Raw genomic sequence first — 13,633 nt, 5'->3', positions numbered from 1 at the left:
CTCCACGGTGCTGATAGGCCTCTGGGCTCCAGGGAACCTTATCAGCAAAGCCCTGACCGGTCACTCTGCCCTCTGCGGATGTGGCACTGCGGATGTCCGGCAAAGGAGCCAAAGGGGAGGGAGCGGAGCCTCTTCTCTCAGCCCAGAGCTGCACTCGTTGCTCCCTTCTTCCCAGGCTTTCTTGCAGTCGCCGTTTTCCACTGAGCTCCTGGGCTTGGCTTGCAGAGGATACATCTCCACTCCGGGATGAATGCAGTCTGATCCCACGTTGACTGCGGCCCTCAATGCAATGTCTCAGTCCTGGGAGTTGCACTCTTACAAGGCCTCCTCTGTCAAAGAGTGAGGATTCCTTACCAAACTACAACTCCCAGGGTTAAAGTGGTTCCAAACTGCATTATTCCACCACAGTGTAGATCAGTGGTTCCCAACCTTTTTTGGATCAGAGACCACTTGACCAGGCACCACTTTGACCAGAGACCACTTTGACCAGGGACCACTCTCAAACTTTAGTACTAAAGGGTTACAAATCAGTTTTTGGTCAACTTTAGATTCGGTTTGGTCATTTGGGGTGTTCTGGGGTCCAACATTAGTACCAAATGGGTTATGAATTAGTTTTTGGTCAACTTTAGGTTTGGTTTGGTTACCTGGGATGCTGATTCAGACTACTGCATTGGATAGACCGCATCAGCTCTAGTTTCCAATACAGGACATATACCATCCAGTACTAACCATCTGCTCACCCACAGAAAACCATATTTAATAATCTAGAGCTGATGTGGTCTATCCAATGCTGTTTTCTGAATCAGCACCCCAAATACCCCAATAACAGGCCTAAAAATAAAGACACCAAGAATTTATTATTTTTGCTTGGGCTGTTATTATCAATAGTAGTAACTGAGACGCTGCGGAACATATTTTAGTTCTTGAGGACCATGGGTGGTCCGCAGACCACAGGTTGGGAACCACTGAGGTAGATGTACCCAACGGCTTCAGAAAGATCCCTGTGTTAGTGAGGAGACATGGCAGCCAGCTGTGAATGTTTGAAAGGGACCTGGCTGGTGTTCTGCTGCCGCTTTCGAGATGAGGACACAGTGAAGTTGCAGGAAAAGAGATTCCACCAAAACACCAGGAAGAGCTTCTTGATGGCAGGAGCTGTTGGGCAGTAAAATTAATGTCTTACTGCCTTGGAGTCTGGCAGAGTAGCTGTTGTTAAGCAGAGGCTGGGTGGTCATCTGTCAGGAGAGTTTGGATTGTGTCTTCCAGCTTGGCAGGAGGGGCTTGGGCTGGATGCCCTTTGGGGTCTCTCCAAGACCTAGGATCCCATGAAATCCCAGCCAAGGGTGAGGAATGCTGGGTGTTCCAGTGCAGCAACATTCCCCCGAGGCCTGCCCGCCCGCCCGCCCGCCCGCCTCCTCCATGCCTTGGGGCGGCTGCGCAGGAGGGTGGCGCAAGGGGAAGGGCCGTGGGGGCGGCTGGGCGCATCTGCGGCCCCAAAGAAGGCCTCCCAGGGGTTCACCTGGAAAGGTGTCAAGGCCTCCCACAGCCGGACGAGGGAGGAACACCCAAAGCGGCCACGGCAGGTTCTGCAGAGCGGAAGGCATTCCGGGTGAGCCACCCGCTCTCCAGCCATCCAGGAAGCAGGGCAAAGAAAGAAAGAAAGAAAGAAAGAAAGAAAGAAAGAAAGAAAGAAAGAAAGAAAGAAAGAAAGAAAGAAAGAAAGAAAGAAAGAAAGCAGCAAGTCGTCAACAAGGAGGTGGATGTAATAATCACCCCCAAGTGCAGTCACCAAGGGCTCCAGATCCCACCTGTTCAGGGCTTGACATCTTAGTCTTAGAAGACCGCAAGCTGAACGGAAGCCAACACTGGGATGCGGCAGCTCCAAAAGCCAATGCAATTCTAGGCTGCATCCTGAGGAGTCTAGTGTTGAGAAGAGGGAAGTTTCTAGTCCTGCTCTCTCCAGCTTTGGTCAGATAATAATAATTGATGAAAAACAACAGGAAAAACTCAGCCGCTGCCAGGACCTCAAGATTGAACTTCAAAGATTCTGGCAGAAACCAGTGCAGGTGGTCCCGGTGGTGATGGGCACACTGGGTGCCGTGCCAAAAGATCTCAGCCGGCATTTGGAAACAATAGACATTGACAAAATTACGATCTGCCAAAAGGCCACCCTACTGGGATCTGCGCATATCATCCAAAAATACATCACACAGTCCTAGACACTTGGGAAGTGTTCGACTTGTGATTTTGTGAAACAAAATCCAGCATGTCTATCTTGTTTGCTGTGTCATAATGAAATAATAATAATAATAATAATAATAATAATAATAATAATAATAATAATAACTTTATTTTTATATCCCGCCTCCATCTCCCCGAAGGCACTTGGGGTGGCTTACATGGCGCCAAGCCCGGATAAAAACAGCAAACCAAATAAAAACATCAAAAATACAGACATAGATATTAAAATTCAACACTCTAAACATAACAAAAGTATAAAATGATAATCATACTAAAACACGGAAGGGACTCAGGGAGGTTTCCAACATTAGTAAAACATTCCATTACTGATTAAAAAAAACATATAATAGAAATCGTAATAAAACATCAACATAATTACATAGATCTATTGACCTGCGGCCCCAATGGTGCAGTGTCTTAAAGCACTGAGCTGCTTAACTTGCTGACTGAAAGGCCGCAGGTTCGAATCCGGGGAGCGGAGTGAGCGCCCGCTGTTAGCTCCAACTTCTGCCAACCTAGCAGTTTGAAAACATGCAAATGTGAGTAGATCAATAGGTACTGCTCTGGTGGGAAGGTAATGATGCTCCATGCAGTCATGCCAGTGGCCACATGACCTTGGAGACGTCTATGGACAACGCCGGCTCTTTGGCTTAGAAATGGAGATGAGCACCCACACCCAGAGCCAGACATGACTGGACTTCATGTCAGGGGAAAATCTTTACCTATTGACCAGGACTGACCCTGTGTCCGGTTCTGGGCAAAACAACTCAAGAAGGAGGTGGATTCTAAGCTGAAACGGCACCCAGAGAAGGGCCAAAGGTCTAGAAACTGAATCCCGCAAGGATAAGAAAGGACTGTCAGATTGGCAGGTGACTTGAAGGCACACAAACAGGCAGAATCCCACCTTGGTGCCTTTCCTTTTGCACCTTTTACCTTTGTCAACTCGATATAGACACAGGGTCTCTTCCCATCCCAATTTGCACTTCCAGAATTTGCAGCACTTTATCAGTCACCTTGTGACTACAATATTTATATGGTGCACCTTACCCAGTCTACTTTTACAATCTCTCAGTTTTAATCCATGTTTTTATTAGTTCTTGTTTTTTATTGGCTAATGTTTTATTTTTTTTTTATTTTATTGTGCAAGTTGTTGTCTATTGCTGTGTTTTATACTGCTACTGTTTTTATTCGGGCTTGGCCCCATGTAAGCCGCCCTGAGTCCCCTTCGGGGAGATAGAGGCGGGGTATAAAAATAAAGTTATTATTATTATATTATTATTTCCCCCAAATACTGCAGGCGAGAACCTCCACAGTATGAGTGGGGGGCTGTGGAGTTCGTGGGGTTGCCATAAAGCAGTGGCTCCTAAACTTTGGGCCACTCCAGGTGTTTTGGACTCCAACTCCCACCATTCCTGGCCTCAGGCCCCTTCCTTTCCCCCCTCAGCCGCTTAAGCTGACAATGTTTTTGTAGTGAATGTTTTCAATATACAGTAGAGTCTCACTTATCCAAGCCTCAATTATCCAAGCTTCTGGATTATCCAAGCCATTTTTGTAGTAAATGTTTTCAATATATCATGATATTTTGGTGCTACTTTCATAAATAAGGTAATTATTATGTAGCATTAATGTGTAATGAACTACTTTTTCTGTCAAGTTTGTTGTACAACATGATGTTTGGGTGCTTAATTTGTAAAATCATAACCTAATTTGATGTTTAATAGGCTTTTTCTTAATCCTTCCTTATTATCCAAGATATTCGCTTATCCAAGCTTCTGCTGGCCCGTTTAGCTTGGATAAGTGAGACTCTATTGTATCGTGATATTTTGGTGCTAAATTCGTAAATACAGTAATTACAACATAACATTACTGCATATTGAACTACTTTTTTCTTGGGCATTCTTAAACATTCTTTTTTCTTGGACATTGAATCTTGGACATTCTTAAAATTTTATATAATGTGATTTTATTTTGTAATGGTATCTGTTTTATATGAACTGTTGCTTGTAGATTGTTTTATATGAATTGTTGTTTTTACATTGTTTTTAGGCATTGAATTTTTGCCTATTTACTGTAAGCCGCTTTGAGTCTCCTCGGAGAGAAAGGCGGGGTAAAAGTGATGTAAATAAATAATTTTTTTCTGTCATATTTGTTGTATAACATGATGTTTTGGTGCTTAATTTGTAAAATCATAACCTAATTTGATGTGTAATAGGCTTTTCCTTAATCCCTCCTTATTATCCAACATATTTGCTTATCCAACGTTCTGCTGGCCCGTTTACGTTGGATAAGCGAGACTCTACTGCAGGGGTCCTCAAATTTTTTAATCCGAGGGCCGGTCCACAATCCTTCAGACTGTTGAGGGGGCGGATTATCATTTGAAAAAATACAAACAAATTCCGATGCACACTGCACATGTCTTATTTGTAGTGCAAAAACAACAACAAGAACAAGAACAATGAAAGAACAATACAATATTTAAAAATAAAAACAATTTTAACCAACATACATTTATCAGGATTTCAATGGGAAGTGTGGTCCTGCTTCTGGCCAATGAGATAGTCAAGTTAATTAGGGTTGTTGTTGTTGTTGTTGTTGTTGTTGTGTGCCTTCAAGTCATTTCAGACTTTGGGTGAGCCTAAGTCTAAAATGTATTTATTATTTATTTACTGCATTTATTTACTACATTTGTATCACACCCTTCTCACGCCAAAGGGGACTCAGAGTGGCTTACAAATTATATGTACATACAATATATTATATTATTAGCATTATTAGTATATATTACTATATTGAACTATACCACTATGCCGTAATATTATTAGTAATATTATATGTAATATAGAATATATAATCAATATTATTATATGGTATTATTATTAGTGTTATATTGTATTACATTATAATATTATTATCAATATTATATGTATATACAATATATTATATTATAAAACCGAGGGCGGGGGCCAGGTCAATGAACTCGGAGGGCCGCATCCGGCCCCCGGGCCTTAGTTTGGGGAGCCCTGCTCTACTGTATTAACAGTGTTGTTGTTCTCCCTCTCTTGAAAGGGACTCAAAGCAGGAAACAATGTTGCCTAATAGGAATACACTTTAACTATGTATTAACTATGTATTTAGGCTGGTTGTGTTGTCGAAGGCTTTCATGGCCGGGATCACAGGGTTGTTGTATGTCTTTCGGGCTGTGTGGCCATGTTCCAGAAGCATTCTCTCCTGACGTTTCGCCCACATCTATGGCAGGCATCCTCAGAGGTTGTGAGGTCTGTTGGAAACTAGGCAAGTGGGTTGTCGAAGGCTTTCATGGCCAGGATCACAAGGTTGTTGTATGTCTTTCGGGCTGTATGGTCATGTTCCAGAAGCATTCTCTCCTGACGTTTCGCCCACATCTATGGCAGGCATCCTCAGAGGTTGTGGCATGGACCTCTGAGGATGCCTACCATAGATGTGGGCGAAACGTCAGGAGAGAATGCTTCTGGAACATGGCCACACAGCCCGAAAGACATACAACAACCCTATTTAGGCTGGGCCGAGCCAGTGGGGGAAAGAAGCCCCTTGCGGCAGGGCGTTCCAAAGTGCGCGCGCAGCCGGGGAAGTACGGTTGCAGCCCGGGCAGCGTCTGGCCACGCCCCCCGCGGTCAGCTGACCGGGGCGCTCCCTCCCTCCCTCCCCCCTCCCCTCCCCTCCCTTCCCTGGGGGGGAGTCACGTGAGGCTCCGGAGGAGACCCAGAAGCCGGAGGGCAGCCGAGGGAGAAGCAGGTCCAAGTGAGTCCGGGGAGGGAGGGGGGGAGGGTCCCGGCTCCCCCATTCAGAGTGCAGCTGATGACCTGTCAAGCCCCCCTCGCTTCGGGACCCCATGAACCGGCAAAGGGGGGGAGGGCGTTGGGGTCTCCTCTGGGTCCCCCCTCCCTCTCAAATACGGTTGGTGGGGACGAGAGAGAGAGAGAGAGAGAGAGGAGGGGTCTTCTCGGTGGTGGGCAGCCGAGGGAGAAGCAGGTCCAAGTGAGTCCGGGGAGGGAGGCATTGGGGGTCCTGGCAGGGAGGGAGGGGGGGAGGGTCCCGGCTCCCCCATTCAGAGTGCAGGTGATGACCTGTCAAGCCCCCCTCGCTTCGGGTCCGGCCTGCCTTCGGGACCCCATGAACCGGCAAAGGGGGGGGGCGTTGGGGTCTCCTCTGGGTCCCCCCTCCCTCCCTCCCTCCCTCCCTCTCAAATACGGTTGTTTGGGACGAGAGAGAGAGAGGAGGGGTCTTCTCGGTGGTGGCCCCCCACTCTGGAGTTCCCTCCCGGGAGAGATCAGGTCAGCCCCCCCCCCCCCCGCCCGCCCCTCCGCCCTGCAAGCCTTTCGGGGGGGCTCTGAAAACAGGGCTCTTCGGACAGACCTTTGACCCTGAGTCCTCTCTATGGAGATCTGCTGAACGTGCCCACCGAAAGCTTTGGGCAAAGTCAAGGCCAAGGTCTTTCTTTACCTGACATTAAGTCCTGTCCGACTCTGGGGGTTGGGGCTCATCTCATCAAAGAGCCGGCATTGTCCGCAGACACCTCCAGGGTCATGTGCTGACATGACTGCCTGGAGCACCGTTACCTTCCCTATTGATCTACTCACATTGGCATGTTTTCAAACTGCTGGGTTGGCAGGAGCTGGGGCTAACTGTGGGAGCTCACCACCACTCCTAGGGTTCAAACCGCCAAACTTCTATCAGCAAGTTCAGCAGCTCAGTGGTTTAATCTGCTGTACCACCAGGGGCTACTCCTTTGAGTAGACTCTTATTATTATTATTATTATTATTCATCCAATGCTAAAGCTACGGACAATGCAGTTGCTGTTGCCCGCTTTTGGTCTAAAACTATTTACAGTAGAGTCTCACTTATCCAACACTCGCTTATCCAACGTTCTGGATTATCCAACGCATTTTTATAGTCAGTGTTTTCAATGCATTGTGATATTTTGGTGCTAAATTCGTAAATAGAGTAATTACAGTAGAGTCTCACTTATCCAACTTTCTGGATTATCCAACGCATTTTTGTAGTCAATGTTTTCAATACATCGTGATATTTTGGTGCTAAATTCGTAAATACAGTAATTACTACATAGCATTACTGTGCATTTGTTGTATAATATGATGTTTTGGTGCTTAATTTGTAAAATCATAACCTAATTTGATTTTTAAAAAGCTTTTCCTTAATCCCTCCTTATTATCCAACATATTCGCTTATCCAACATGCTGCCGGCCTGTTTATGTTGGATAAATGAGACTCTACTGTAGTTGCTTGTGATTTCCTTTTCTCTCTCTCATCATTTTAAAATGTATTTATCATGCAATGCTTTTGACACAAAATAAAAGAAATATTATTATTATTATTATCATTATTATATTAATATTGGTAATAACAGTATTACTAATATTTAAGTATAGTGGTATAGTACAATATAGTATTATATCTCTATAAGGAGTCCCTGGTGGCTCAGTAGGTTAGACTGCTGAGATGCTGAACTGAAAGGTCAGCAGTTTGAATCCAGGGAGCAGAGTGAGTGCCTGCTGTTAGCCCCAGCTTCTGCCAACCTACCAGTTTGATAACATGAAAGTGTGAGTAGATCAATAGGTACCGCACAGGCAGGAAAGTAACATTGGCGCTCCATGCTGTCATGCCTATGGTCATGCTTAGAAATGGAGATGAGCACCAACCCCGGGCCCGGGCTGTGGCGCAGGCTGGTGAGCAGCCAGCTGCAACAAATCACTCTGACCAAGAGGTCATGAGTTCGAGGCCAGCTCGGAGCCTGTGCTTGTCTCTGTCTTTCTTCTATGTTAAGGCATTGAATGTTTGCCTTATGTGTGTGATGTGATCCACCCTGAGTCCCCTTCGGGGTGAGAAAGAAGGGCGGAATATAAATGCTGCAAATAAATAATAAAATGATGCCTATGGTCATGTTCAGAAATTGAGATGAGCCCGAACCCCCAGAGCCGGACACGACTGGACTTTATGTCAGGGGAGAACCTTGACCTTAATCTATGGTCAACTTGATGAACCACCAATTGTATAGCTCTGCATTTCAATTGTTCTCCGGCTTATTCACAGGTTCTAGTGCACTTTGGGGAATTTTTAAATAATTTTATACTTTTTGCCATTAAACCAATGGGATTTTATATGCGCTGGTGATTATATTCATGTCATTGTGTTTATACTTGGGTGCTGCTGTTTGTATATGGTTTGTAAGCCGCCCCGAGTCCCTTCGAGGAGATGGTGGCGGGGTACAAATAAAGATTTATTATATTACTAGCTTTGCCCGGCCACGCGTTGCTGTGGCTGATGGGAATCCTTTGTTGGCCAGGTGGAATAGCAGTGAATAGCCTTGCAGTCTCAAAGCCTGGCCATTTTCTGGAGTAGCTGGAGCTTTTTGTTGTATGAACGTAGAGGCATGGATGAGGGGTTGTGCGGCCAAGTTTGGTGTTTCTGGGATGTGTAGTTTTGTTGTTTTGTCCTTTTATATATAGAGACTAGCTGTGCCCAGCCACGCGTTGCTGTGGCGTTGTCTGGTGGTGTTGGTGAGAACTTGTTGAGGCTGGATGGCCATCTGTCAGGAGTGCTTGGATTGTGTCCTCCTGCGTGGTAGAAGGAAGTTGATCTGGATGATCCTTAGGGGTCACTCCAAACCTTAGGATTGTATGATGTTGTTGTTGTTGTTATTATTATTATTATTATTATTATTAGTTGTAGTAGTATTGAGAGGCTGGGTGGCCATCTGTTGGGAGTGCTTGGATTGTGTCCTGCATGGCAGAATTGGGTTGGACTGGACGGCCTTTAGGGGTGTCTCCTAACTGTCTGATGCTGTGATTCGATGTGTATTATTATTGTGCAGATATCGGATGGCCATCTGTGAGGAGTGGTTGGATTGTGTCCTCCTGCATGATATAAGGAAGTTGAACTGGATGATCCTTAGGGGCATCTACTAACCTTAGGATTGTATTATTAATTATTATTATTATTGAGAGGCTGGGGGGCCATCTGTTGGGCTGAGTAGGTTGCTAGGAGACCAAGTGGGCGGAGCTTAGCCTTCTAACTGGCAGCAATTGGATAAAAACAATTATTCCTCTCCCTCTAATTAGGACTTTATTTTTCTTTTCTTTTTGTTGTATGAACGTCGAGGCATGGATGAGGGGTTGTGCTGCCAAGTTTAGTGTTTCTGGGATGTGTAGTTTTGTTGTTTTGTCCTAGGCTGAAATTTCATTACCCTTTTATATATATAGACTAGCTTTGCCCGGCCACGCGTTGCTGTGGCTTATGCTTTCAGAGTGTTGTTCTTTATTTACCTTCCTGATTTTTTGTTCTGTATTATTATATCACAGTAATTATTACATATTATATTTATAATCTTATATTTTCTGCTTAGAACTGGATTATATGAGGCCCCTTCTACACAGCTGGATAAAATGCACACTGAAGTGGATTATATGGCAGTGTGGAGTCAAAATAATCCAGTTCAAAGCAGATAATATAAGATTATAAATGGGTTATATAGCTGTGTGGAAGGGCCTTGAGTCTACGCTGCCATATAATCCAGTTAAAATTTGATAATCTGTATCTTATAGGCAGTGTGGAAGAGGCCTAAGTGAGGCGTCCCCTGGGCTGAGTGGGTAGCTAGGAGACCAAGTGGGCGGAGCTTAGCCTTCTAACTGGCAGCAATTGGATAAAAACAATTATTCCTCTCCCTCTAATGAGGACTTTATTTTTCTTTCCTTTTTGTTGTATGAACCTAGAGGCATGGATGAAGGGTTGTGCTGCCAAGTTTAGTGTTTCTGGGATGTGTAGTTTTGTTGTTTTGTCCTAGGCCGAAATTTCATTACCCTTTTATATATATAGACTAGCTTTGCCCGGCCACGTGTTGCTGTGGCTTATGGGAATCCTTTGTTGGTCAGGTGGAATAGCACTGAATAGCCTTGCAGTCTCAAAGCCTGGCCATTTTCTGGAGTAGCTGGAGCTTTTTGTTGTATGAACGTAGAGGCATGGATGAGGGGTTGTGCGGCCAAGTTTAGTGTTTCTGGGATGTGTAGTTTTGTAGTTTTGTCCTAGGCCGAAATTTCATTACCCTTTTTTATATATATATATATACTAGCTGTGCCTAGCCACGCGTTGCTGTGGCATTGTCTGGTGGTGTTGGTGAGAAATTGTTGAGGTAGTGGTGGTATTGAATGTCTGTTGTATGGTTGTCTTTATGTTCAGTATGCACACTGAAGTGGATTATATGGCAGTGTGGACTCAAGATAATCCAGTTCAAAATAGATAATATAAGATTCTAAATGGGTTATATAGATGTGTGGAAGGGCCTTGAGTCTACACTGCCATATAATCTAGTTAAAATCTGATAATCTGTGGAAGAGGCCTAAGTGAGGCCTAACTGTGCCTGTCCCCTGGGCTGAGTGGGTTGCTAGGAGACCAAGTGGGCGGAGCTTAGCCTTCTAACTGGCAGCAATTGGATAAAAACAATTATTCCTCTCCCTCTAATTAGGACTTTATTTTTCTTTCCTTTTTGTTGTATGAACGTAGAGGCATGGATGAGGGGTTGTGCTGCCAAGTTTAGTGTTTCTGGGATGTGTCGTTTTGTTGTTTTGTCCTAGGCCGAAATTTCATTACCCTTTTATATATATAGACTAGCTTTGCCCGGCCACGTGTTGCTGTGGCTTATGGGAATCCTTTGTTGGTCAGGTGGAATAGCACTGAATAGCCTTGCAGTCTCAAAGCCTGGCCATTTTCTGGAGTAGCTGGAGCTTTTTGTTGTATAAACGTAGAGGCATGGATGAGGGGTTGTGCTGCCAAGTTTAGTGTTTCTGGGATGTGTAGTTTTGTAGTTTTGTCTTAGGCCGAAATTTCATTACCCTTTTTTATATATATATATATACTAGCTGTGCCTAGCCACGCGTTGCTGTGGCATTGTCTGGTGGTGTTGGTGAGAAATTGTTGAGGTAGTGGTGGTATTGAATGTCTGTTGTATGGTTGTCTTTATGTTTAGTATGCACACTGAAGTGGATTATATGGCAGTGTGGAGTCAAGATAATCCAGTTCAAAATAGATAATATAAGATTCTAAATGGGTTATATAGATGTGTGGAAGGGCCTTGAGTCTACACTGCCATATAATCTAGTTAAAATCTGATAATCTGTGGAAGAGGCCTAAGTGAGGCTTAACTGTGCCTGTCCCCTGGGCTGAGGAGGTTGCTAGGAGACCAAGTGGGCGGAGCTTAGCCTTCAAACTGGTAGCAATTGGATAAAAACTATTATTCCTCTCCCTGTAATTAGGACTTTATTTTTCTTTCCTTTTTGTTGTATGAACGTAGAGGCATGGATGAGGGGTTGTGCTGCCAAGTTTAGTGTTTCTGGGATGTGTAGTTTTGTTGTTTTGTCCTAGGCCGAAATTTCATTACCCTTTTATATATATATACTAGCTGTGCCCGGCCACGCGTTGCTGTGGCAAAGTGGTGGTGGTATTGGTTAAAAGTTGTTGTGGAATTTTTATTTGACGTTATATGTATTTTTAAAATTAATTTTATTGTAACTTATCTTTTTTATTTATTATATTTTATTATTTTGTTGTATTATTTTTAGTTATTTTGTTATAGTATTTTATTGTATTAATTTTTTAGTGTTTTTAATTATTTTATTGTATTATTTGTATTTATTTTATTTTTTATTCTTTTATTAACACTGGGCTGAGTGGGTTGCCAGGAGACCAAGTGGGCGGAGCTTAGCCTTCTAAGTGGCAGCAATTGGATAAAAACAATTATTGCTCTCCCTCTAAGTAGGACTTTATTTTTCTTTTCTTGTTGTTGTATCAACCTAGAGGCCTGGATGATGGGTTGTGTTGTCAAATTTCGAGGTTGGGGGGCCTGTAGTTTTGTTGTTTTGTCCGCTGCCCTGATGCCATTACTCTTTTATATATATAGATAGATAGATGGTTATTCTTAGTCATAGTCGAGAATGGGGCTAGGATAGGCAGGGGCAAACTTGGGTCCAGGTGTTTTGGACTCCAACTCCCACCATTCCGAACCGCTTCAGGTCCTTTCCTTTTTCCCCTCAGCCGCTTAAGCGGCTGAGGGGAAAAAGGAAAGGACCTGAAGCTGTTCGGAATGGTGGGAGTTGGAGTCCAAAACACCTGGAGAGAGGACCCAAGTTGGCCCATGCTTGGACTAGGACTTCTCTCCATCTGTTTAGGATCTCTCCAAGGGGTCACTCACCCCACTCTCCCCACAACGTTCCTTCCTTGCCTTGCAGGCGATGGGTCTCCTGGTTCCGCTCCTGCTTTTGGCGCTGCTGTCCTTCGGGGCCAAAGCCGCTCCGGCCGGGCACGAGGTCACCTACCTTCCGGGACTGGCCAAGCAGCCCTCCTTCCGGCACTTCTCGGGATACCTGGACGTGGACAAGGACAAGCACCACCACTACTGGTGAGAAGGAAAGGGGTTGGACTAGGCCAGGGGTCCCCAAACTTTTGAAGCAGAGGGCCGGTCCACAACCCTTCAGACTGTTGAGGGGCCGAATTATCATTTGAAAAAATTAAAAAAAAAACCCGAACAAATTCCTATGCACACTGCACATGTCTTATTTGTAGTGCAACAACAACAACAACAACGAAAGAACAATACAATATTTAAAAATGAAATCAATTGTAACCAACATAAACCTATTAGGATTTCAATGGAAAGTGTGGGCCTGCTACTGGCCAATGAGATAGTCAAGTTAATTAGGATTGTTGTTGTTGTTGTTGTTGTGTGCCTTCAAGTCATGTCAGACTTTGGCCGAGCCTAAGTCTAAAATTAATTATTTATTTACTGCATTTATTTACTACATTTATATCCCACCCCTCTCACCCCGAAGGGGCCTCAGAGCAGCTGTAAGTACATACAATATATTATATTATTAGCATAACACAATATTAGCATTATATATTACTATGTATTGAACTATACCACTGTACTGTAATATTATATGGGCTCGGGCTGTGGCGCAGGCTGGAGAGCAGCTGCAATGAATCACTGCAATGAATCACTCTGACCAGGAGGTCATGAGTTCGAGGCCCGCTTGGAGCCTATGTTTGTCTTGTATTTGTTCTATGTTAAAAGGCATTGAACGTTTGCCTATATGTGTAATGTGATCGGAGCACCGGAGCAGTACCTATTGATCTACTCACATTGGCATGTTTTCGGGGTGAGAAGGGCGGAATATAAATGCTGTAAATAAATAAATAAATAAATAAATAAATAAAATAATTTAATATTATTATATGGTATTATTATTAGTATTATATTGTATAACATAATATTTTTATCAATATTATATAATTATATATAATATATTATTAAAACTGATATAAAAATATTGTATTATAAAACGGAGG

At 43.9% G+C, this 13,633-nt stretch overlaps 1 protein-coding gene across 2 annotated transcripts in view; it reads left to right on the top strand.

The window, feature by feature from the left end:
* Positions 1–5,867: 5,867 nt before the first annotated feature.
* The window catches only part of ctsa (cathepsin A), a 29,932-nt gene continuing 22,166 nt past the window's right edge, over positions 5,868–13,633 (top strand). Inside the window, exons 1-2 of one of the 2 annotated variants that reach the window (XM_062979260.1) lie at positions 5,868–6,015; positions 12,514–12,683. In XM_062979260.1, the coding sequence (XP_062835330.1) occupies positions 12,517–12,683 (167 nt within the window). In that variant the 5' untranslated portion in view covers positions 5,868–6,015; positions 12,514–12,516. Of the gene's footprint in view, positions 6,016–6,057; positions 6,253–12,513; positions 12,684–13,633 lie in introns of those variants that run through there. The other variant, XM_062979259.1, reaches the window with a different exon arrangement.

Source organism: Anolis carolinensis, chromosome 4, assembly GCF_035594765.1.
Source record: "Anolis carolinensis isolate JA03-04 chromosome 4, rAnoCar3.1.pri, whole genome shotgun sequence".
NCBI lineage: Eukaryota > Metazoa > Chordata > Lepidosauria > Squamata > Dactyloidae > Anolis > Anolis carolinensis.
Note: the sequence above shows the minus strand (reverse complement) of the source record. Positions and strands in the feature narration are given on the sequence as shown.